The sequence below is a fragment of the Crinia signifera genome, chromosome 4, assembly GCF_055691185.1.
Source record: "Crinia signifera chromosome 4, ASM5569118v1, whole genome shotgun sequence".
Taxonomy (NCBI): Eukaryota; Metazoa; Chordata; class Amphibia; order Anura; family Myobatrachidae; genus Crinia; species Crinia signifera.
In genome coordinates this window covers 21,550,938-21,576,101 of record NC_139220.1, presented here as the reverse complement: position 1 = coordinate 21,576,101, position 25,164 = coordinate 21,550,938, and the positions used below count along the sequence as shown (strand labels likewise).

General features: G+C 47.9%; 1 protein-coding gene across 1 annotated transcript; it reads right to left on the bottom strand.

Annotated features, from left to right (window-relative positions):
* Positions 1-2,755: 2,755 nt before the first annotated feature.
* Positions 2,756-22,649, bottom strand: SRA1 (steroid receptor RNA activator 1). Its single transcript, XM_083181394.1, has 5 exons — positions 22,529-22,649; positions 6,334-6,456; positions 5,694-5,911; positions 4,173-4,281; positions 2,756-3,684 (listed from the first exon to the last, which is right to left on the bottom strand). The coding sequence occupies exons 1-5, from the start codon at positions 22,629-22,631 to the stop codon at positions 3,485-3,487; spliced, it is 753 nt and encodes a 250-aa protein (XP_083037520.1). The 5' UTR covers positions 22,632-22,649; the 3' UTR covers positions 2,756-3,484.
* Between the last annotated feature and the right edge of the window lie 2,515 nt (positions 22,650-25,164).

The window sequence follows — 25,164 nt, the reverse complement described above, 5'->3', positions numbered from 1 at the left end:
CCCTCTGGAACGAGTGATAAGGCCCTCTGGAACGAGTGATAAGGCCCTCTGTTTGGACAGGACTCTTCCATTCTGTCAGCATTTGCAACTGCTCCACCCCACCGGAAGTCCCCTTTTCCTCCCTTCCACCACCCACAGTTGCTGAAGGAAAGAACGGGGGGAGGCAGGCAGACTATGAAAAAAGACTGGGACGGAGAGGAGTACAGAGGGGGGAGATGGGGTGGAGGGAAAGCGATGAGAGACGGAGATAAAATGTTGATGGGGACAGAGATGAGAGACAGGGAGATGGTGATTGGAGCATAGATCAGAAGCTGGCAGACATAAGGTGGTAGGGGTATTGAGTTAAGGGAAAGAAGGTGAGGGGCAGAGATGATAGGTGGAGAAGAGGTAGCAAGGGGGACAGAAATGAAATACACGGAGACAGATGAGAGATTGTGAGACAGGAAGAGGTGGTAAGGGGATGCGTACACATTCCCACCCAGACTGCGCCCCTGCCCAAAAAAGTTTGCCACCTCCTCCCTACCTGCTTGTTGTTTCCTCTCTGACCGCAATCTGCAGACCTGCTCGCATTACAAAGGTCTCTCACACAATGGCCGCCGCCTCACGGCAGACCATTATGAAAGATGCTAGAGGAGACCACCGCCTCCTCTAGCATCAATAACTTTCTGCTGTGAGGCACCTTGGGGTCTGCGGGGGATTATGCCACTGTTGTCAGCCTATTTGAAATAGAAAGGAACATCAGGCCTAAGAGTTGGTGTATGGCTACACAGATTGGACACAGCAGTAGCGACGCAGGTGCCATGTTTTTGTACAAACTCTCAGCTGTGGGCAGATACACATCCCCAAAACACCTGCGTTTTTCAAACCACTTATTGTAAACTCCCTGTTTACCCTCCAAGCGGTCACTTCCTGACGATCGCTTTAACTGAAAACCTCATTGTGAGTGGGATTAAAGCGGCACATGTGCAATGCGATAATACCACATGCAGTTTGCCGATTATTTATTTATTACCAGTTTCTTATATACAGTAACGCACACATATTCCGCAGCGCTGTAGAGAATATTTGAACATTCACATTAGTCCCTGGCCCAGTGGAGCTTACAATCTATATTCCCCACCACATGTACACGCACACACAGACATTCTGGGGTTAATTTGTTAGGAGCCAATTGACCTACCAGTATATTTTTGGATTGTGGGAGGAAACCGGAGTACCCGGAGGAAACCCACGCAAGCACGGGGAGAATATACAAACTCCGCACAGTTAGGGCCATGGTGGGAATCAAACCCATGACGTCAGTGCTGTGAGGCAGTAATGCCAATCACTACACCATCCGTACCTCCCAAAGGCATGCCTGCATGTCCATTATTGTCAGTCTGATGCTGTTTGGGGGCAGTAATAGTAATTTAGTGCTGTGTCCTGGGGACCTAACTCAGATCACTAAAGCAGGACAGGTCTACTTGTAATAGATGCCTCATGCTGCATTGCCACACAGAGGTAGCAGCAACGATAGCTTCTCCAACCACAGCTGAATGAGGCCAATATGTCACCTATACATTGCCTAATAGCGACCTTATCCTTCACTCTACACCCCTGATCCCAGCAGCCATTGCTACTACAGGAAGCAGCCTGCTGCAGCACTTCTTCTCCTGACCAGACTTAAGGAGAGAAGAAATAGATGGATAGATCTAAGGGGCCAGATTCTCTAAGCTTCAAAAGTGATAAAAAGGAGAGTGATAAACAGCCAGCCAATCAGCTCCTACCTGCCATGTCACAGACTGTTTGAAAAATGTCAGACAGGAGCTGATTGGCTGGCTGTTTATCACTCTCAAATTTATCACTTTTAAAGCTTAGAGAAGGAAATCACGTATCACTGGCTCATTATTTACATATCTTGGGTTGAGTAAACGAACAAATGAAGAGCCCGTGATAAAGCAACTTAAAATCATCAACTGAATATGTCTGTAGGCGATATTAATCATGTCCCAAGCTGTGAAGGTTAGCAGATAAATAATCTGCATAATAAATGGTCATGGTCATAGAGGTCATAGTCATAAATAAAATGTGTATAATTGGTAGAATGAATGGGATAAATTTACTAATATAGTAGTTCTGTTGAAGTAATACCCCTTTCACACCAGAAAATGCAGGAACTTACCCGGGAATACAATCAAGGGATCAAGCAGGGACATTACCGGGTTTGCCCGTTTCACACCAGCCTAGTCCCTGCATTTTCTGGTGTGAGGGGGGGAGAGACAGCCCTGGGAGGGTGCCTGTGGCACTGTGCCCATGCATCCCGCTGCTGCCAGTCCCTGGACCCCCCCCCCCCCCCCTCCCAACACACACAACTATTTGCAGCAGCGGCGTCTGGGAGCTTGTAGCGCTATTTGCCGGACGGGAGCGCGGGAAGCGCCGCTGAATGTGAATTTTTTTTAAAAGACTACCCGGATGCTGATTGGCTGAGAGCGTCTGGTCAGTATTTTGATTAGGTTTTCAAATTCAGCAGCGCTTCCCGCCCCGCCTCCAAATAGCGCTACAAGCTCCTAGCCACTGCTGCCCGGATTCCCGCTGCCCACCACCCGCAGCCAGAAAGGAGCGCGCTTGAGAGATCCGGAGATGCTGCTGCCGCATCAGCATGCCAGGTCAGTAGCTTTCACACCAGCTAGTAACCCAGGCTGTTAGCAAGAAAACGTTTTTTTTTTTTTTTTTGCTTTTTGGTATGTTTTAACTTAAATGTCTAGAACAAAACACATTTAGAATTGTAACCAAATTTATTTAAAAACAGAATAGTCCAATAAAATACAGACGTGGTTTTTACAGTAAACGCTTAAATATTCTGTTGCTGAAATAAGATTCGAAGAAGATTTGAAATCAATCGTAAAAGGTTCCCGTGAAAAAGGAAACGTTTAGCGTGAATTCCAGGTAGGAACAGGATATGTCCTCGGTTTTCTTCATAGCCAAGAGTGGCTCAGAAAGCATGAAGAGGTCATGTCTGACATAAGTCCGTAGCAGCAGAGCGTCAACACATTAAAGTGCAGAGTGAAGGCAGCCATTTTGTGGTTAAACCACAAAAGGGCCACAGTAGTGTCATAGGTCCTAGTGAAACTAAAGGCTGCATTCTCCGGGAACGAGGAACCTGCAAACAAGATGGCTGCCAGTAATGTATGTATGTATGTATGTGGAGGGATGAAAATAGGACTCATAAGAACACGGGTGGAAATTGGTAAATAGAATATTTTGATAAATATGGTCCGGATGTAACCGTGCAGGATGCCGGCCGAACGCGACCATTTTTTTTAAAGGGGCAATTACTTACAACGCTAAACCATGCTTTGTAAGGAGTTTACCCTTTAAAAAAAAAAATCTTCCGAGTTCGGCCGGCACCCCACACGGCCGCCTAATTCAGGCAGCATTACGTCCCTCCCTATATATATCAACCAAATGCATAGTAATACTTGATGACCGTTATTAAACCGGCTTCCTAACACTCTTGGTTAACACCGTCCTCGGTGCGGTCCGCTGGAGTTTCATCGCTTGACGGAAGAGTATCCTGAGGTAAGTTTCGAGCTTCTGCAATCAAACGTTTTACTCCCACCATCCACTGGCCGACTTCGTTCACGTGATCCACCATGAGAGACCTGTGGATTTCATCAGCGGAATCCCAATTCTGAGACTTCAGTTCTAAAACAATAGGGAGATATTTATTGGGGCGAGCTACTTTCTAAAATACACATGGAACAGGCTTTGTACCAACCTAGGCCGAACTGGGAGAATGTGCACCAACATTTTTCCTATTCTAGACTTTTCTATGCTCCAATGTGATAAGTCCAGCAGTGAACTCAGAACATACTGTATATTAATAAAGAGTTAATTACCTGGTGATTAATACAGTACATAGGTCTTTGAAGAATGGCACTAGGGACTACTGCCATGTGACAGGAAGCACTGCTAGTATTGGTTGGTTTGCACAGTACGGGAAGCGGTTGAAAGGTATACAGGTCGACATGGACAAATGCTCGACATCATTTTTTCAAAAATTTTTAATACATTTTTTATACTTCACCATCCTCATAGACTATAATTGGAAACTGGAGGGAGGCACCAGGCCGAAGCCATGGGAGGGTACGTATTACACTAATTGGGGAATCCATGTGAATAGGGTGGCTGACCTCTCACTAACACGCTCATTCTCTTGCACACCGATGGAGACAGCTTCCCATTGGTCCACATTTCCTCCAGCATGGTCAGCCTCCGCCCAATGTCAGCGTACACTTGTTTCTGGAAAACATATTCCAACACTCCAGTCAGTAATCGTAAAGCGGGGGGAACAATGACGTGGTCACATTTAGAACACTCCCTGGCTACAGAGACAATGTCACATATTCGCCTTACATACATTTTTACGGTAACCCCCCCACTTGTCTTCATTAACTTCCGAAGCTGCAGCACAATGCACAATACAGATGTGTCCTTATATACTATGGGGAAGATCACACCAAACAGTCATTGTTGCTACTACACGAAACAAAGCCGTGGGTAGGTGCGCTAAGAGCGTGTGGATTGTCTGGTCGGCAGTAAAAAGGTCAACAGTCATTAGATGGACAGTCAAAAGGTTGACGCATGAGAAAGCTAAACACAAGCAACATGTCGAAATGGAAAAGGTCAACATGGGAAAAGGTCAACAAGAGTTTTTCATGTTTTTGGGTGTCTATGTCGACATGGGCACCATATAAGCGTACCGTGCCCCGTCACACGGCTCGCCATGCTGCGGGCACACTTGTATTCTCCCTCTGTGCCCGCTGGGATGGTAAAATATGAATAACTTTTTTTTTAAGAATATAATAAATCATGAAAAACTTTTTGCTTGTGTCAACCTTTTGTGAGTCGACCTAATGACTGACAATCTTTTTATCGTCGACCTAACAATCGCTTCCTGCGCCAAGACACAAGAGGGAATATGCCCTGCAGTACACAGATTGAACAGTAGGTGGCCGGTGCTCTGCACGCCAGCACTAGGGATGGCCATCAACCATATATGGCAAGGGGCTGGGACACAGAGCATAACTCTGCCCCTGACACCCATGAAGATTTTTTTGATTAGCCCGGGGGGGGGGGGGGGGGGGGGGGGGGGGGGGTGTTGGACATCCAATTTTTTTTTTTTTTTTTTTGCCATGACCCCACAGGTACATTAAACTAGTAATAAGATAAAGACAAGAGAGCCCCACACTGCTACGTTTATTTGCCAAGATGGGAATTCTATTAAGGATGGGGCGTTGCTATGGGCAACAAATCCTATTCTATTATCTTCTAGGTGTCAAATAAATAAGTAGATTCTGATAGGTTGCTATGGAAAACACCCCATCTTCTATAGAACGCCCATCTTAGTGAATAAACCCCTTATAATAAATACTGTCGGTTTTGAGCAGATTCTGATACTTACGAGCACAGAGGAGCCTCAGTCATTGGTTACGTATAGATGATAGACTATTGGTCAACAGCGACTAGGTGGACAGCAGGCGCTGGGAGTTCTCATGCTAATGCGGGCATGACAGACAGGTTGGGGGCAGGGCAGCTGACATCATGGGATCTCAGCTGCCCGCCCACTTCCCCCTGAACCTGCACGCATAATGTTGCTCAGAGTAAAAGTAACCGGTGATATACGACATACTTGAAACCAAATTACAAATCACCTTGATTAAATCTTTGCAGGCCTCCAGGGTCAGATTCAGCGGAGGTAAAACATCCGTTATATCTACAGGAACGTCAGAGTCTGCAGTACCGGAACACTGCTTGGTGGCGTATGTTCTCAGAGGGGAGATCGCAGGTCCTGCAGGAGAGGGGACAGCGCCACCCGCAGGCGGCATCTTTGGGGGGGTGGAAGATGGAAGGGACTGTGGCACAGGAGGACCTACAGAAGAAAAGGAAAGTGTTGCAATGACCAATACAACATCATATAATATGCATTCAGAGGCCTTTGTCAGGAAGGCTTCCCATGATACACAAACAGCTGAACTGACCAATCAAAGCACCGCTTCCGACTGCATGGTTGGTAAAGAAAGTACTATCAGTGTCACTGGATGGAAAAAGCAGCATTTGATTGGACACCTCCACATCCAATATATATTAGTATTGTAGGCCTGGTAAATAAAATAAGACTTTTGTTTGTAGAGTTTATGTGATACAAATATGACCGAGTTACTGCTCTGTGTCTTACTTGATTTAACGATGACTCACATGGTAATGACATTGCTTTGTACTGGGATTATGAGTCACAATGTTTGCTCTGAGTCAGCGCCGCACACTCTACACTGGACTACTGATGGCTCCTACCTGGGAGAGGACCTTGTAACGGAGCAGGGACTCTCTTATTCAGAAGTGTGCGTTTCCCAATTCCTGAGGTCTGCAAGCCGTACGAGAACTGGGGAGGGTCATTCCAACCCCTCTCCTTGTTACCTGTGGAATAAAACGCAAAAAAGAATTAAAATCTGGCAAGTAGATTTTTTTCTGTAATGAAATCACGAACTCCGACGGCGTAGAATTCACATGGGAGCGATGTTCCACCTGACATATTAGTAAATGCCTTTATCTCCCCATTTCTGAGTCACCATGGGGCTAGTGCACAGATTCCCCTGTATTGGGCCCTGACTGTGTGGAGTTTGTATATTCTTCCCGTACTTGCGTGGGTTCTCTGTGTACTCCGGTTTCCTCCCACAATCCAAAAATATACTGGTAGGTTATTTGTTTCCTAACAAAATTAACCCTAGAATGTCTGTGTGCGTGTACATGTGGTAGGGAATATAGATTGTAAGCTCCAATGGGGCAGGGACTGATGCAAATGGTCAAATATTCTCTGTACAGCGCTGCGGAATACGTGTGCGCTATATAAATAACTGCCAATAAATAATAGCAATTGATGCACATTCAAATTGAGCATGGGGGGGGCTGAAGCCCCACACACATTAAGCAATATTTTAAACGGTACTTGTTTCCTAGCACGGCCACAACGATCATAATCGCGGTCATCGGGGGTAAAATCGGGGCCATCGCGGCCGCTAAAAAATCGGGTGCGATGGGCCAGACGCGATGCCCGCGATTTCCCCATAGAGAACAATGTTAAATGCCTCAATTTACCCGCGATGACCACGATTTCCCATAGGAAACAATGTGAAATGGCTCAATTTAGCCAAATTATCATAGGAACAATAGTAAATGGGCCAAAAACACCCCTGAACATTGAAATGTCCCCCTAAAAGTAGTTGACGCCACCCCGCCATCAACGTGAACCCGAAGCGTGGCGAGCGCAGCGAGCCTGCGAGGGGCGGCGGTACGCGTCCTCCGACCTTTTCATGCCCTACTATCCACTAGGGCGTGGAGTGAGAATAGAATAGTGTGGCGAGCGCAGCGAGCCACCGAGCCCGAAGTGTGGCGAGCGCAGCGAGGGGACGCGGATACCTTCACAGTTATACGCGTCCCCTCGCGGGCTTCCCAGGTGTTCATGGCAACGCGGACACCTGGGAAGCCCGCGAAGGGACGCGTTTACCTGTAAAGGTATCCGCGTCCCCTCGCCACGGTTCGGGCTCGGTGTCTCGCTGCGCTCGCCACACTATTCTATTCTCACTCCACGCCCTAGTGGATAGTAGGGCATGAAAAGGTCGGAGGACGCGTACCGCTGCGCTCGCCACGCTTCGGGTTCACGTTGATGGCGGGGTGGCGTCAACTACTTTTGGGGGGACATTTCAATGTTCAGGGGTGTTTTTGGCCCATTTACTATTGTTCCTATGCTGATTTGGGTAAATTGATCCATTTAACATTGTTTCCTATGGGAAATCGTGGTCATCGCGGGTAAATTGAAGCATTTAACATTGTTCCCTATGGGAAATCGGGGGCATCGCGTCTGGACCATTTAAGCATTTTTAGGTGCACACGACGCGACCGACCCGATTTTTCACTGTTTTCAATGCATTTCAATGGAAAAATCGGGGGCATCGCGTCGGTCGCGTCGCAGGCCACTCAAATTACCCCCGATGGCCAAGATTTGTGGCTGTGCTAGGAAACAAGTACCTTTTAAACAATATTGCTAATTTCCCCCTTTCTGAGATCGATATTGTTTCAGTGTGTATGCTGAATATCGCCATATATGCACACTCCTACAGGTCATTAACGATGACCTCCGTAGCCCTGTCTGAACAGATCGCTTTGTAATGAGGGCCAGCGGTGTAGCTAGGTGCCATGGTGCCCGGAGCAAGGTCATATTTCCCGCCCCCCCTCCCCCCGGTAATAAAATGGGGGCGTGACTAACATGTGTTGGCGTGTTACATTTGAAATATATGACACTAACGGAATCTGCTGCGCTATATAAGAACCTGTAACGGAATCTGCTGCGCTATATAAGCCGCTGTAATGGAATCTGCTGCGCTATATAAGACATTAACGGAATCTGCTGCGCTATGTAAGACACTGTAATGGGATCTGCTGCTCTATATAAGACACTAACAGAATCTGCTGCGCTATATAAGACACTGTAACGGAATCTGCTGAGCTATATAAGACACTGTAACGGAATCTGCTGCGCTATATAAGACACTGTAACGGAATCTGCTGCACTATATAAGACACTAACGGAATCTGCTGCGCTATATAAGACACTGTAACGGAATCTGCTGCGCTATATAAGACACTGTAACGGAATCTGCTGCGCTATATAAGACACTGTAACGGAATCTGCTGCGCTATATAAGACGCTGTAACGGAATCTGCTGCGCTATATAAGACACTGTAACGGAATCTGCTGCACTATATAAGACACTGTAACGGAATCTGCTGCACTATATAAGAACCTGTAACAGAATCTGCTGCTCTATATAAGACACTAACGGAATCTGCTGCGCTATATAAGACACTGTAACGGAACCTGTTGCGCTATATAAGACGCTGTAACAGAATCTGCTGCTCTATATAAGACACTGTAACGGAATCTGCTGCGCTATATAAGACACGGTAACGGAACCTGTTGCGCTATATAAGACGCTGTAACGGAATCTGCTGCTCTATATAAGACACTGTAACGGAATCTGCTGCTCTATATAAGACACTGTAACGGAACCTGCTGCGCTATATAAGACACTGTAACGGAACCTGCTGCGCTATATAAGCAGCTGTAACGGAACCTGCTGCGCTATATAAGACACTGTAACGGAATCTGCTGCGCTATATAAGACACTGTAACGGAATCTGCTGCTCTATATAAGACACTGTAACGGAATCTGCTGCTCTATATAAGACACTGTAACGGAATCTGCTGCGCTATATAAGACACTGTAACGGAACCTGCTGCGCTATATAAGACGCTGTAACGGAATCTGCTGCGCTATATAAGACACTGTAACGGAATCTGCTGCGCTATATAAGACGCTGTAACGGAATCTGCTGCACTATATAAGAACCTGTAACAGAATCTGCTGCTCTATATAAGACACTAACGGAATCTGCTGCGCTATATAAGACACTGTAACGGAACCTGTTGCGCTATATAAGACGCTGTAACGGAATCTGCTGCTCTATATAAGACACTGTAACGGAATCTGCTGCTCTATATAAGACACTGTAACGGAATCTGCTGCGCTATATAAGACACTGTAACGGAATCTGCTGCGCTATATAAGACACTGAAACGGAACCTGCTGCGCTATATAAGACACTGTAACGGAACCTGCTGCGCTATATAACGGAATCTGCTGCGCTATATAAGACACTAACGGAATCTGCTGCGCTATGTAAGACACTGTAACGGAACCTGCTGCGCTATATAAGACACTGTAACGGAACCTGCTGCGCTATATAAGCCGCTGTAACGGAATCTGCTGCGCTATATAACGGAATCTGCTGCGCTATATAAGACACTAACGGAATCTGCTGCGCTATGTAAGACACTGTAACGGAATCTGCTGCGCTATATAAGACACTGTAACGGAATCTGCTGCGCTATATAAGACACTGTAATGGGATCTGCTGCTCTATATAAGACACTGTAACAGAATCTGCTGCGCTATATAAGACGCTGTAACGGAATCTGCTGCTCTATATAAGACACTGTAACGGAACCTGCTGCGCTATATAAGACACTGTAACGGAATCTGCTGCGCTATATAAGACACTGTAACGGAATCTGCTGCGCTATATATAACGGAATCTGCTGCGCTATATAAGACACTAACGGAATCTGCTGCGCTATATAAGACACTAATGGAATCTGCTGCTCTATATAAGACACTAACGGAACCTGCTGCGCTATATAAGACACTGTAACGGAATCTGCTGCGCTATATAAGACACTGTAACGGAATCTGCTGCTCTATATAAGACACTGTAACGGAATCTGCTGCTCTATATAAGACACTGTAACGGAATCTGCTGCGCTATATAAGACACTGTAACGGAACCTGCTGCGCTATATAAGACGCTGTAACGGAATCTGCTGCGCTATATAAGACACTGTAACGGAATCTGCTGCGCTATATAAGACACTGTAACGGAATCTGCTGCGCTATATAAGACACTGTAACGGAATCTGCTGCGCTATATAAGACACTGTAACGGAACCTGCTGCGCTATATAAGACACTGTAACGGAACCTGCTGCGCTATATAACGGAATCTGCTGCGCTATATAAGACACTAACGGAATCTGCTGCGCTATGTAAGACACTGTAACGGAATCTGCTGCTCTATATAAGACACTGTAACGGAATCTGCTGCGCTATATAAGACACTGTAACGGAACCTGCTGCGCTATATAAGACGCTGTAACGGAATCTGCTGCGCTATATAAGACACTGTAACGGAACCTGTTGCGCTATATAAAAGACGCTGTAACGGAATCTGCTGCTCTATATAAGACACTGTAACGGAATCTGCTGCTCTATATAAGACACTAACGGAATCTGCTGCGCTATATAAGACACTGTAACGGAATCTGCTGCGCTATATAAGACACTGTAACGGAACCTGCTGCGCTATATAAGACACTGTAACGGAACCTGCTGCGCTATATAACGGAATCTGCTGCGCTATATAAGACACTAACGGAATCTGCTGCGCTATGTAAGACACTGTAACGGAACCTGCTGCGCTATATAAGACACTGTAACGGAACCTGCTGCGCTATATAAACCGCTGTAACAGAATCTGCTGCGCTATATAACGGAATCTGCTGCGCTATATAAGACACTAACGGAATCTGCTGCGCTATGTAAGACACTGTAACGGAATCTGCTGCGCTATATAAGACACTGTAACGGAATCTGCTGCGCTATATAAGACACTGTAACGGAATCTGCTGCGCTATATAAGACACTGTAATGGGATCTGCTGCTCTATATAAGACACTGTAACAGAATCTGCTGCGCTATATAAGACGCTGTAACGGAATCTGCTGCTCTATATAAGACACTGTAACGGAACCTGCTGCGCTATATAAGACACTGTAACGGAATCTGCTGCGCTATATAAGACACTGTAACGGAATCTGCTGCGCTATATAACGGAATCTGCTGCGCTATATAAGACACTAACGGAATCTGCTGCGCTATATAAGACACTAATGGAATCTGCTGCGCTATATATGACACTAACAGAATCTGCTGCTCTATATAAGACACTAACGGAACCTGCTGCGCTATATAAGACACTGTAACGGAATCTGCTGCGCTATATAACGGAATCTGCTGCGCTATATAAGACACTAACGAAATCTGCTGCGCTATATAAGACACTGTAACGGAATCTGCTGCGCTATATAAGACACTGTAACGGAATCTGCTGCGCTATATAAGACACTGTAACGGAATCTGCTGCGCTATATAAGACACTGTAACGGAATCTGCTGCGCTATATAAGAACCTGTAACGGAATCTGCTGCGCTATATAAGACACTAACGGAATCTGCTGCGCTATATAAGACACTGTAACGGAATCTGCTGCGCTATATAACGGAATCTGCTGCGCTATATAAGACACTGTAACGGAACCTGTTGCGCTATATAAGACGCTGTAACGGAATCTGCTGCGCTATATAAGACACTAACGAAATCTGCTGCGCTATATAAGACGCTGTAATGGAATCTGCTGCGCTATGTAAGACACTGTAACGGAATCTGCTGCGCTATATAAGACACTAACGGAATCTGCTGCGCTATATAAGACACTAATGGAATCTGCTGCGCTATATACGACACTGTAACAGAATCTGCTGCTCTATATAAGACACTGTAACGGAACCTGCTGCGCTATATAAGACACTGTAAGGGAATCTGCTGCGCTATATAACGGAATCTGCTGCTCGATATAAGACACTAACGGAATCTGCTGTGCTATGTAAGACACTGTAACGGAATCTGCTGCGCTATATAAGACACTGTAACAGAATCTGCTGCGCTATATAAGACACTAACGGAATCTGCTGCGCTATGTAAGACACTGTAACGGAATCTGCTGCGCTATATAAGACACTGTAACGAAATCTGCTGCGCTATATAAGACGCTGTAATGGAATCTGCTGCGCTATGTAAGACACTGTAACGGAATCTGCTGCGCTATATAAGACACTAACGGAATCTGCTGCGCTATATAAGACACTAATGGAATCTGATGCGCTATATACGACACTGTAACAGAATCTGCTGCTCTATATAAGACACTGTAACGGAACCTGTTGCGCTATATAAGACACTGTAAGGGAATCTGCTGCGCTATATAACGGAATCTGCTGCTCGATATAAGACACTAACGGAATCTGCTGCGCTATGTAAGACACTGTAAGGGAATCTGCTGCGCTATATAAGACACTGTAACAGAATCTGCTGCGCTATATAAGACACTAACGGAATCTGCTGCGCTATGTAAGACACTGTAACGGAATCTGCTGCGCTATATAAGACACTGTAACGGAATCTGCTGCGCTATATAAGACACTGTAACGGAATCTGCTGCGCTATATAAGACACATATAAGAGAGATTCACCCCCCCTCCCCCACAAATCCCCCAATCCCCATGATTATTCCCATAATTATTTATCTTTAGTAAAAAACTAAAATCCACCTTGAGAACAGCAGGGCGGCAGCAGAAACCAGAGAGATCCCCCCACCCCGGACCCCACCAATCCCCCAAACCCCATGATTATTCCCTTAATTCTTTATCACAAAAAAAACACAAAAAAATCTACCTTGAGGATCTCCGCACAGACATTCTGTGTAGGGGCAGGGGACTGGGAGGAATCTTCCTTATTTCTGCTGCTCAGCGCTGCCCGGGAGCCGGCCCGAGCAGCAGCTTGGTTAGGGAGGGACTGGAGCAGTGAGTCACGTGACGTGACCCCATCGTTTTCGCGGCGGCAGGCCGGGACCAGGTGAGCAGGGCAGACAGGGCCAGGGCAGCCGCACGCTGCCCTGCGTGTATGAAATGAATTATTGCAGTGCAGCAGGACTCCACCTCATTTGCGGAGGGGGGCGGCGCCCTGCGTCCCAACGGCGCCCGGAGCATGTGCTCCGGTGGCTCCACCCTCCCTACGCCTCTGATGAGGGCATTGGCAAGTGTATATATACAGAGCTATGCTGGGGGAGGGAAGGTTAGGAAATTAGACAGGGGGTTAGGTTTAGGTAGTGGGGTAATGGGTTTAGGCACTAGTGGGTAGGGTTATGGTCAGGCTGCGGGGGGAGGGGGTAAGATTGTTGTGGGGCATGCATAGGTTGGGGTGGAAAGGGGGGTTTGATGATTCTGGGGTTGCTGGGCCCAACATAAGGGGGGGAGGGGAAGCATAGTGGAGGGGCACTGGACCTGGGGGTGAGGAGGAACACATGACCTGGGGACATGACTGCACTGCGACAGTGGTCCATTTTTGTATATGGCAGGGAAGTCTCTCCTTACCTAGGATCAGATTCTCCTGCGCATCAAGTGCGGTTTGGCCATGTTTGCCAGGCAGTACCCAGGTGTTAATGATGACTCAAGAGCAGACAATGCTGGTCGGGTGCAGCTCCTGCAAGATGTCACCATACCTCCTGCAGTGAACCTGCATGTCCAGATGACACTCTGTCCTTATCACTGTTAGCATTGAATGTTAGTGCTGCATTTCCTTTCTCCCAGGGGCCGATATCTCCCAGGCACCCTCAGTGGGCCCACCCTCAGGTCCCTGTGCTCTTAGGCAGCTGCATAATGTAAGCAGTGGCCCTGCTTGGAGCTAACAAATGCAGGTGTCAGAGCAGAGGGTAGTGCTAGAAAAAAGAAGCCAGAGGCAGGGGGAATACTGGGAGGAGAGGTGAGGGATAGGTAAGGCAAGAGCATGGGGTCAGGAGGGGAGGGGGCAGCCTGGAGTAGAGCCCAGCTACTTACTTCACAGTATGGCTTCCCTGAGTGTCTTCCTAATAACTCTGGAGGACAGCACAACAGCACTGAGAGCAGCCCTGAGCAGTCTGGTTAGTGACATGCTATAGAATGCAGCAGCCAGTACTAGGGATGGCCATCGACTATCAATGTTCCCAAAACATCGATGGTCAGGACCTAGTGCTCGATGTTTTAGGCATCGATAGGCGAGGGTCGGATAGTTTGATGCCATCGATGGATGGCATCCGATGGCGATTTTTAACTCTTCTGGCTGCTGGCCAGCTGCCTGGCTATACCACCCTCTCCGAGTCCGACTCCGAGTCCTAGACTGTCTCTGACTCACTCCGAACTTAGCAAATTGATGAATGATGTCACGCGGCGCAGCGGCACTGGGGACTGGTGGTGCGCGTGCCGCTTCCTCCTTTCCTTTCCTTGGCTCAGCCGGGAGACGTCCGTGATGTCACACAGTTGGACTGGACGGAGGAGCCGGCTGGGTGCGTCCATGGCGCACGCATGCACAGAAGAAAACTTTATTATCCAGTGCGACTAGGTAGAGTTCTATCGCGCATGCGCGCACCGCCCGGCGGTGGTGCCCACCCAGTACCTCTGCACATGCGCAAGTAAGCGATGGTGGGAACCATTGATGGCTTGCAATAGAATGGTTTATAGACATCGATGGTTCCATCCTAAAATGCCATCGATGGCAAGCATTGATGGGGAATTGCTTCGATGGCCATCCCTAGCCAGTACAGCACCTTACCAGCCACAGCTTCAGCCACATCGCAGCCCTTATTCGAGCAGCTGCAGTGACCCAGATAACTCCGCCCCAAAACCAAAACTCCACCCCCTTCCTCCGTGGCCACGGTGCTGACTGAGTGTCTCATCAGAGCGTTCGGGCGCACACTGTATGTCTATCTTGTATGTGCATGTGAACCTGCCTTCGGCCCCAAATAGCTACATTATACTGGCCCAGGGGGCAGTTGGCACCCTGCCCCCGGCCCAGCCCGCCACTGTACCTGGGGATATATAAACTGACAGAACACGCATTGCGATAAATCTCATGTGATCGCACATGCGATAAATATTACATGCAGCATACAATATCTTGAGATGCGTGATTCGACCAACGTGTCCGTGCGTGGTGTTGGATGACACATGCGATTTGTACAGCAACCAATTTTTTTTCGAGCTCTTGTGTTATAGACTGTACTAGATAAATAATTGCTAGAATGATAGGTTACTGTAAGCGCCACCACTACTTATACGCTTTGTAAGGATTGATTCATCTCCCCCAATATTTGAAATCCTTGATAATGTGAAATACAGGTGGGGCACTAGCACAACATCATCTGAGCCATACCACCCAACATGACCCATTGAAGGAGGGACAAGATGCGCTGTTCCGGGATTTGCCTGCCAGTGGCAGTTGCAGAGTTGCAGGGCTGTAGCACAGTCCAAACTTCAGAGGGAGCTGCACCAACTGCCACCCCAAACGCCATAGTCCCGGACTCACTTTCAGGTGTGAATCCACTATTTGAATTTTGGACAGTGGTGCAGTAGCACCTCTGCAACTGTCACTTACAAGGAAGTCCAGGAGCAGAGCATTTTGTCCCTCCTGGAATGGGTCATGTTGGGAGGTATGTGTGAGCCACCTGTCACACATAGCTAAATACATGCCCACATCTGCGTCAAATCACCCAAATGGAGAAATTGTAGCAGATCCTCCTTGAAAATAACTCAACTGGTGAAAATAAGTTTACAATTTGAAAAGGATAAAACTTCTATTTACATCAGCAGCCATAAGGTAGGTGCCATTTAAGACCATTGTGACATCACAATTGCAGCTGACATCACACAGCTGCTGAAGTCACTGAGCCTCAGAACTTAGTCAGACACTCTAGGTTGCGGTCACGTTTTGTGATATTGATAGTGTGTTTCGTCTAAGAGTCCTATTCTCGTCTTCGGACATAACATGGGACATATTTTGAGAAAAAAAGCGATGGAGGAAGTGTGGAGGAATAAAGGAAAGAAAATGCAGAAGAGAAGGAGACAGAGCAGGCAAAGAAAGCAGGCAGCAAAAGAGGCAAGAACAAATGCTTTGGTCACAGGCTGGGACACATTTAGGAGATTTATCAACAAGAAGAGAGATTGGTTCCTAAACTCATGCAGAAGAGGCCCCAGATTTTGGCAAGTGAGACACAGGAAGAACTTGTCCCTTGCTGAAGATCTAGTGGAAGGGAGCAGCCATTTGGCAGGTAGATGCTGGGACAGGTTTACTGGTTTTCTTAAGAAGAAAAAAAATCAATTTCTAACTGCAATTAGCAGAAGACAACCAGACATCCCACTGGCTCAGCCACCCACAGAAGAGCGCGCCACTGCCCCCTTAACAGTGGAAACATTGACTTTTCACTCACTACTCGGAGAGGGAGGTTTTGGCAAAGTGATGCTCGCGACAGATGCTGTCCACAAGGAAAGAGTGGCTGTTAAAATCTTAAAGAAGAGAGCGCTTCTTGAAGTCTCAAATAGGGTGGCGATACTAAACCACGAGGACATTCTGGCCGAGTGTGGAGTATTACGGTTGGCACACAAGAGTCCTTTCCTGACCAGCGGATACGCAGCCTTCCACACAGACAGTTACGTATATTACGTAATGGAACTGGCTGGCAGAGGGGACCTGTTCAGTTTTATGACGGAGAGCACATTGTTGAACCCAACCACAATACAATTTATCGCGGCAGAACTGGTCTGTGGCTTGCAGTTCATGCACGCCAGAGGAGTCATACACCGAGACCTAAAACTGCAGAATGTATTGCTGACCACAGACGGCCATGTGAAGATCACAGACTTTGGGCTGTCCCTAATGAATGCATATGGAGAAATTGATGCCTTTGACATTGCTGGGACACCTGGCTACATGGCTCCAGAAGTGTTAGACCGCCAGCCGTACGGTGCAGGTATAGACTGGTTCTCATTTGGAGTTATGCTCTATTTGCTCATCTTAGGACACCACCCTTTTGGATGGAAACCTGCAGAGAGAAAGAGGAGAGCCCGTAAGCAAGAACCATCATATTACCGGCTTAGGGATCCTGTAACAAAGGACTTCTTATCTCAACTTCTATGCAAAGACCAGACCCTCCGGCTCGGGGTAAATGGTAACGTGCGAGAACACCCATACTTCTCTTCTGTGACCTGGGAAAGCATAGAGACTGGGAAAGCAGCATCTCCAGTAGTCCAAGAGTACAAGTACATCAGGGATCCAACTCCTGTGTCCTACAGCGACGTTTACAACGAGTCACTCCCTGTGTCCCACAGTGAAACCTACAAAGAGCCAATTCCTGCCGTAGACCAGAGCATATTTGATGACCTCCAATTTGTTTGCCCTGAATGGGGTGAATCATACCATAATGTGCCAATGGAGCCGGATAATATTTCACCAGTTGACGGCGACCTGCACAAAACAGAGTAGGAAGATCTTGGTCCTGCTGCCTCTGCTGCCTGCCCCGACATCAGCTACGTCTCTGGAGATGTACGGTTTGCCACCTGTCAAGCAGTCACTACATTCCTTGTCTTTAGAACTGCACTGGGGATTAGGGCTACTGGCGACACCCCACTAAAAAAAACGACACTGAGCAGCCACCCCATGGGTGTGTTGGAAGCGCTGCTAATTATTTTTAAATGTTGACAGTTACATCCAACTCATTGATAATTTAATAACTTGAAGATTCTTTATTTTAGTTCACTCTTTCTGAAAAAATCCTTCTTAGATGGGCAAAACCATGTGCACTGCAGGTGGGGCTTGTGCAGATATAATTAGATTTGGGTGGGGTTTTACTTCAAAGTGAGATCTATATTGCAGTGTAAAAATAAAGCAGCCAGTAATTTCCCTTCACAGAAACAAAATAACTCACCCAAATCTAATTCTCTCTGCACATTTTACATCTGCCCCCCTGCAGTGCACATGGTTTTGTCCATCTAAGAAGGATTTTGTCAGAAAGAGTGAACCAAAATAAGGCCCTTAATTACTTGAAGATTTCAAGGTAAGATTTCAGGTGATTATTCTTAAAGCAAAAGCTGTACGTGAAACGTAAGCTGGGTGCGCACTAAGCGCTATGTCGTCCGATCGGATTGATATCGCCTACATCGCTCAGTGTGTACGCTCAATATGTGCCCTCCCGCAGTCGCATTCAATGTCGTCAGGTTTGATTTGCTGCACATCAAACCAAGTGATATCGCTACCGGTTTGTTTTCTATCTAAGGCAAACTGGAAGACAAACGATATGTCGGAGCAATTTGACATCACATTCGTCCCACTTCTTTGAACAGACCGGCAACAAGGTTGTTGTAGTGCAGTGGTTTCAAACTCAAAGCACAACAGCTGTTGTGGAACTACACATCCCAGCATGCCCTGCCACAGATGTTATATAATGGATTGCTAAAACTGTGGCAGGGCATGCTGGGATGTGTAGTTCCACAACAGCTGGAGGGCCATAAGTTTGACACCACTGGTCTAGTATGTCTTGGAGCAATGATAAATCATTTGCGACCCAAAAAAAGCCTTGGTAGCAGGGACAGATTAAGCCTTGGGGGGCCCAGGGAACTTAAGACAGGGGGGTCTGGGGGAAGGCAAATGTATATTATATTGTGTCCCTCCCAACATGACCCATTTCTGGATGGATAAAATGCTTTCTATCTGGACTTTTCTCTAAATATATAATTGGTGTCATCTGTTCTGGACTATTTCATTAATAAGAAAAGTAGTTCATCACAGGTGGTTGCAGCAATATATTCCATCCATCCCCCACAGCATGACCCTAACCGTCCACCCTCCACAGCATGACCCTAACCCTAACCGCCCACCCTCCACAGCATGCCCCTAACCGCCCACCCTCCACAGCATGCCCCTAACCGCCCACCCTCCACAGCATGCCCCTAACCGCCCACCCTCCACAGCATGCCCCTAACCGCCCACCCTCCACAGCATGACCCTAACCGCCCACCCTCCACAGCATGACCCTAACCGCCCACCCTCCACAGCATGACCCTAACCATCCACCCTCCACAGCATGACCCTAACCATCCACCCTTCACAGCATGACCCTAACCGTCCACCCTCCACAGCATGACCCTAACTGTCCACCCTCCACAGCATGACCCTAACTGTCCACCCTCCACAGCATGACCCTAACCGTCCACCCTCCACAGCATGACCCTAACCGTCCGCCCTCCACAGCATGACCCTAACCCTAACCGCCCACCCTCCACAGCATGACCCTAACCGCCCACCCTCCACAGCATGACCCTAACCGCCCACCCTCCACAGCATGACCCTAACCGCCCACCCTCCACAGCATGACCCTAACCGCCCACCCTCAACAGCATGACCCTAACCAACCGCCCACAGCATGACCCTAACCGCCCACCCTCCACAGCATGACCCTAACCGCCCACCCTCCACAGCATGACCCTAACCGTCCACCCTCCACAGCATGACCCTAACCGTCCACCCTCCACAGCATGACCCTAACCGTCCACCCTCCACAGCATGACCCTGTCTACCCTCCACAGCATGACCCTAACCATCCACCCTTCACAGCATGACCCTAACCATCCACCCTCCACAGCATGACCCTAACCATCCACCCTCCACAGCATGACCCTAACTGCCCACCCTCCACAGCATGACCCTAACCATCCACCCTCCACAGCATGACCCTAACCATCCACCCTTCACAGCATGACCTTAACCATCCACCCTCCACAGCATGACCTTAACCATCCACCCTCCACAGCATGACCCTAACCGTCCACCCTCCACAGCATGACCCTAACCGTCCACCCTCCACAGCATGACCCTAACCCCTGATCCATTTGGAAGTTCTGACGGCGGTCTGGAGTCACGCACTGCAATTCTGCTTCTTGGCTTCCCAACCGTCGGGATTATAATAACTGTATCCCACCCATAGCAGTACACCATAAAGCAGGCTTGCCTACCCTCCCGGAATGACAGAGAGTTTCCTGAAAAATTGGTACACCTCCCACCTTCCCGGAAAGGTGGGCAAGTCCCCCGCAATCCCCCCAGCCTCCTGCAATCTCATGTCGGCGGGGGGGGATCCTAATGACACAAATCGCGTTATTGTGGTCCCGCCTCTGCTGTTCAATGCCTGTAATACTGATATTGCATAGCTGGGGCATGGTCATGATGATGGAATTGCAATGGCCATGACCAACTCAAGGCTCTGCTGTTTAGCTCCACCTCCGGAGCCACCCCTTTCCCAGTAGGGATGGCCATCGACGATTAGAAAACATCGATGGTTGATGGCCGATGTCGAATAGTTTTGCCATCGATAGGGGAGAACCAGATGGGTTCCCACCATCGATGTCAAGGTTAAACGAATAGTTTAGTTTTCCTTTTTCCTGATACACAGAGCATAGCTCCGTCCAGGACACCTGTGCAGCCCCGCCCCATAATTGGATTGGCCCACAGGCCAATCAGGCAGAGAAAATGGATGACCATCGATATGTAAAAACATCAATGGTCATCCATTGCATAGTCATGGACCATCGATGGTCAGTTGCACTTTTGCCATTGATGGTAAACATCGATGGCAAAGGCACCAATGACCATCCCTATTTCCCAGCACACCCGTTGGTCCTGCCTCCACGAACCGGCACACTGTCAGAGTAACAGCTGGTCTGACTAGTACTCCCCACTATAGCATACCAAAGTACCAATTACTACCTGTTGCTCCCTGGACCCTCTTACAAATTATTATTCCCAGAATTGGACTACAATTACTGTTACTCCCCTATGCTACCACTTCATAGACCCTCTTACCCATTATTACCTCTGGGGGGGGGGGAGGGGGGGGTCCCGGGCCCCAAAATTCCTAGTGGCAGCCCTGGGGATAGGTAAGGCAAGAGCATGGGGGACAGGAGGGGAGGGGGCAGCCTAGTGTTGAGCTCAGCTTATTGAGGAGGGTCCAGCTACTTACTTCACAGTATGGCTTCCCTGAGTGTCTTCCTAATAACTCTGGAGGACAGCACAAGAGCACTGAGAGCAGCCTGGTTAGTGACATGCTACAGAATGCAGCAGCCAGTACAGCACCTTAACAGCCACAGTCCTTATTCCAGCAGTTGCACTGGCCCAGATAACTCTGCCCCCTTCCTCCATGGCCACAGTGCTGACCGAGTGTCTCATCAGAGCGGCCAGGAGTACACTGTATGTCTCCCAGCCGCAATCTTGTATGTGAACCTGCCTTCGGCCCAAAATAACTACATTATACTGGCCCAGGGGGCAGTTGGCACCCTGCCCCCCGGCCCAGCCCGCCACTGAGCATGACCCGGGTTGGAGACCCGGGTATGCCAGCCTGGGTTGACCTGTTCACACTGAAAAAAAAAACCTGCGCTGAAAGTCAAATTACCGGGTAGAACTGCTTCACCCGGGAATTTGCCTAGCAGTGAGAATGGGAGTCCACGCTGCAGCCTTCAGCATATAAATGCCGGGTAAAAGCCAGTTAGTTCTCACTGGCAGTGAGAACTTGGTATTACTGCGTTGAATAAATTCCTGTGTGTTCTGTACATAGTGGCCAATTCAGGTCTGAATTCGGCCTGTCCCTTATGGTCAGCAACCATTGAATAATGTTTCCCCCATGCAGCCGCTTATGAGGGGATGTGTAAGCGTACAGGAATTTGCAGGGGGGGAGGGGGGTTCGGTCGGGCGCCGTTTACCTGTTCACACCCTGTAACTTTCTAAACACATGCAGTTCCTCTTCCCTGGCTAGGGAGTCGCCACTTGCTTATGGTGCTTCTAGCACAGGTCAGGTCTGCATATCAGTGCTGGAATACATACCACATTGTGCTAGAAGCAGCACAGCTGAGACTACACATACTCACACAGAGTATATATGAAGACTGCATATACAATATGCACTCACACACACATGAAAGCACATTTATATGATCCCCATAAACCCACCCGTATTATCAGCTGCTGAACCACTTGGCTGAGTTAATCCTAAAGTTATCTGTGTCCCCATACACAGCTATAAATCGCACATCCACCATCATACTCCCTCCGTCACCCTCTCTCCCGAGTCTGACTCCATGGATGTGCTGTCCCACCCCCACTGCCCCCGTTCTCCGGCTGGGCTCTCACCTGGCTTGACATACAGCTCAGCCATGTCTCCCCCCTCCAGTCGGGACGCTGCTGCTGTTGCGCATGCGCAGAGCAGGATAAACTGCCAGCCAGGAAGCCGCATGCAGCTGCTGTCACTACTGCTTCGTGGCTATTGATTTTTTTTTTTTTTTTCCATCTCAAAGCTTTATTTGTAATAGACAAAAAACACTGCTGAGTTCTGATGCTTACTACAGGCACTCACTCCACTCAGTGCCCACAGCAGCACATTGCTGAGCAGTGTATTCTTTGGAAGCCTATAATACTACTGTACTTAAAAGAAAAAGAAAACACATTTGCTACTAATTTAAGGGCAACTGGCCAAGAAAACCAGCTTCTTTAGTTTGGGTTGGTTTGCAGCCATCGATGGTTTGCTATTGATGGTCAGTGGTCTTGCCTTTGATGATAGTGGAGGTCTGGAGGTGACACAGTAATGTTTTTTCTTCCAGCTGCGCGTCTCTCAGCCTGCCTTGCCTTCTGATGTCACCCCATTACTGTCAGTGTCCCCAATAGCTACGACCTTCGATTATTTAATTTAGTTTTCCAGCCATCGATGGAGGACATCAGTGGTGGTTGGTGAACCATTCGAAGGCCATCCCTAGTAATCGTATGTTAAGCCCAATTGCTCCCAACAGGGCTGCCATCAGAAATTGTGCGGCCAGGTACTGACAAAATATGCAGGGCCTCATTTCAAGGGCTGTTTCCCAGGCTCCAGCTTACACCGGGTTGCGAAACTCTGCACTGCCAAAAGCCCCGCCGTACACAGTAGTTAACCATGGACAGGATTGTGTCCAATCACACGGGTCGGTCACGGCCCAGCCGCCGGGTTGCAGCTGGATGTCACCACTGGAAAGGATGGCTGCTGGGCTGCGGCCAGCCCAACCATTGTAAACGTCTGTGTATGGCACGGCTTCTTGGCCGTGTGGGGTTTTGCTGCCCAGCGTCCGATTTTAATCTTAGATAAAGTACTAGTGTCATCTACTGGACAAAATTAGTAACTGCATTAAAACAATTGAATCAATCATTTCTATGATATTTCAGAAGATTATACAATCTCTTGTCAAGCAGAGGATAAAGTACCATCATGCCAGTCTAAAGGTGCCCACACACTAGAAAGATCTGCGATCGTAAGATGTGTGCATAAATTAGCCTTGAAATCTTTTGTCCGTCCTGGACAAAACATTTCAGGCAAGCGCACATCTTTACAAAGATTTTTCTTAAGATCCCCTGTGCATTCCTATGGATCTTTTTTTAAATCTTCTGATCATCGGTAAACATTTATCGGAAATCGGCCAATCGGCCCAAAACTCGTTCTTGTGTGTGGGCACCTTACCTAATGAATAGGCCTAACAGTGATGCATGATTTAGCTTACTGGACTGCAGAGACGAAAGTTCATCCCAGTCACACAGAGGCAAGTTGGAATTTAGTCCACGGTCGACCATCCTCTTCAAAAGAGATGTGGCAATGGTCGGAGGATCTGAGTCAGATTCACAAGATTAAATTTCCCTTTAGGCACCAAAGCAGGTGCCTATGGGCGGCACTTGTTTGGGGGCAGCATCTGGATGCTTTAACTGCAAAATATTTCCACTGTACTGCACCATAGGCTATCTTGAACGGCATGTAAGTCCGTGTGTCTTGCACAGGTGGGACACACACATGGGGGCTGCAAGGGGGGGGGGGGACACACTAAAGGGGGGCTAAAGAGGCTGCTGGAGGGGGGACAAAGTAAAGGGGGAACTACTGAACGGCCAGGGTCGAATCACTAAGGGTGTTGTACTGAATGGCAAGGTACACTTACTAAGGGGGAAATACTGAGCAGCCAGGAAACAACTACTCTGGGAGAACTACTGTGGAATAAACTAAGGTGGAACTTCTAAGGGTACTATTTTGTGCACTACTAGGGGGGGCTGCTATATGGGACTACTGTGGGGGACAAGTGGCTCTCTGAAAAAAAAAAAGATTTTTATTTTTACTGTAGGGCTGCCCAGTGTCCCCTATCAGTCCAGCTGTGCTGCCCAGTGTCCCGTATCAGTCCAGGGGTGCCCGCATGTGTGCCGTATAATTCCAGGGGTGCCCCCATGTGTCCCATATCAGACCAGGGGTGCCCACATGTGTCCCGTATCAGTCCAGGGGTACCCACATGTGTCCCATATCAGTCCAGGGGTACCCGCATGTGTGCCGTATATTCATACTTGCCTACCTTTGAAAACTAGTTTCAGGGAGATTATAGTTGGTAATAGAATTTTGCACAGCGCCCCATTGAGGGGGCGTATCATGCTCCACTTAAAGGGCGTGTCTATTTCCATATATGGAGAGATTGTGAAAAGAGATTGTGAACTTGGCACCTAGAAGCATGGGTGTGTACTGCTACATCTGAGAGGAATCTTTTAAAATTACTTATATCCAAATGTAGATGAGCCCCAGAGCCGTTAGTAAGAGATACTATACATGCTGGGAAATGGTGCTGATGATTCAATGTAACTGTATCTGTCTCTCATTCCTTTTTCCCAAAAAAATTAACAGTGTAATGTGGGCTAGGGAAAATGAGGGAGATTGCTAGACTAATGAGGGAGAGAGGGAGATTGCTGCTATTTCAGGGAGTCTCCTGCAGAATGCA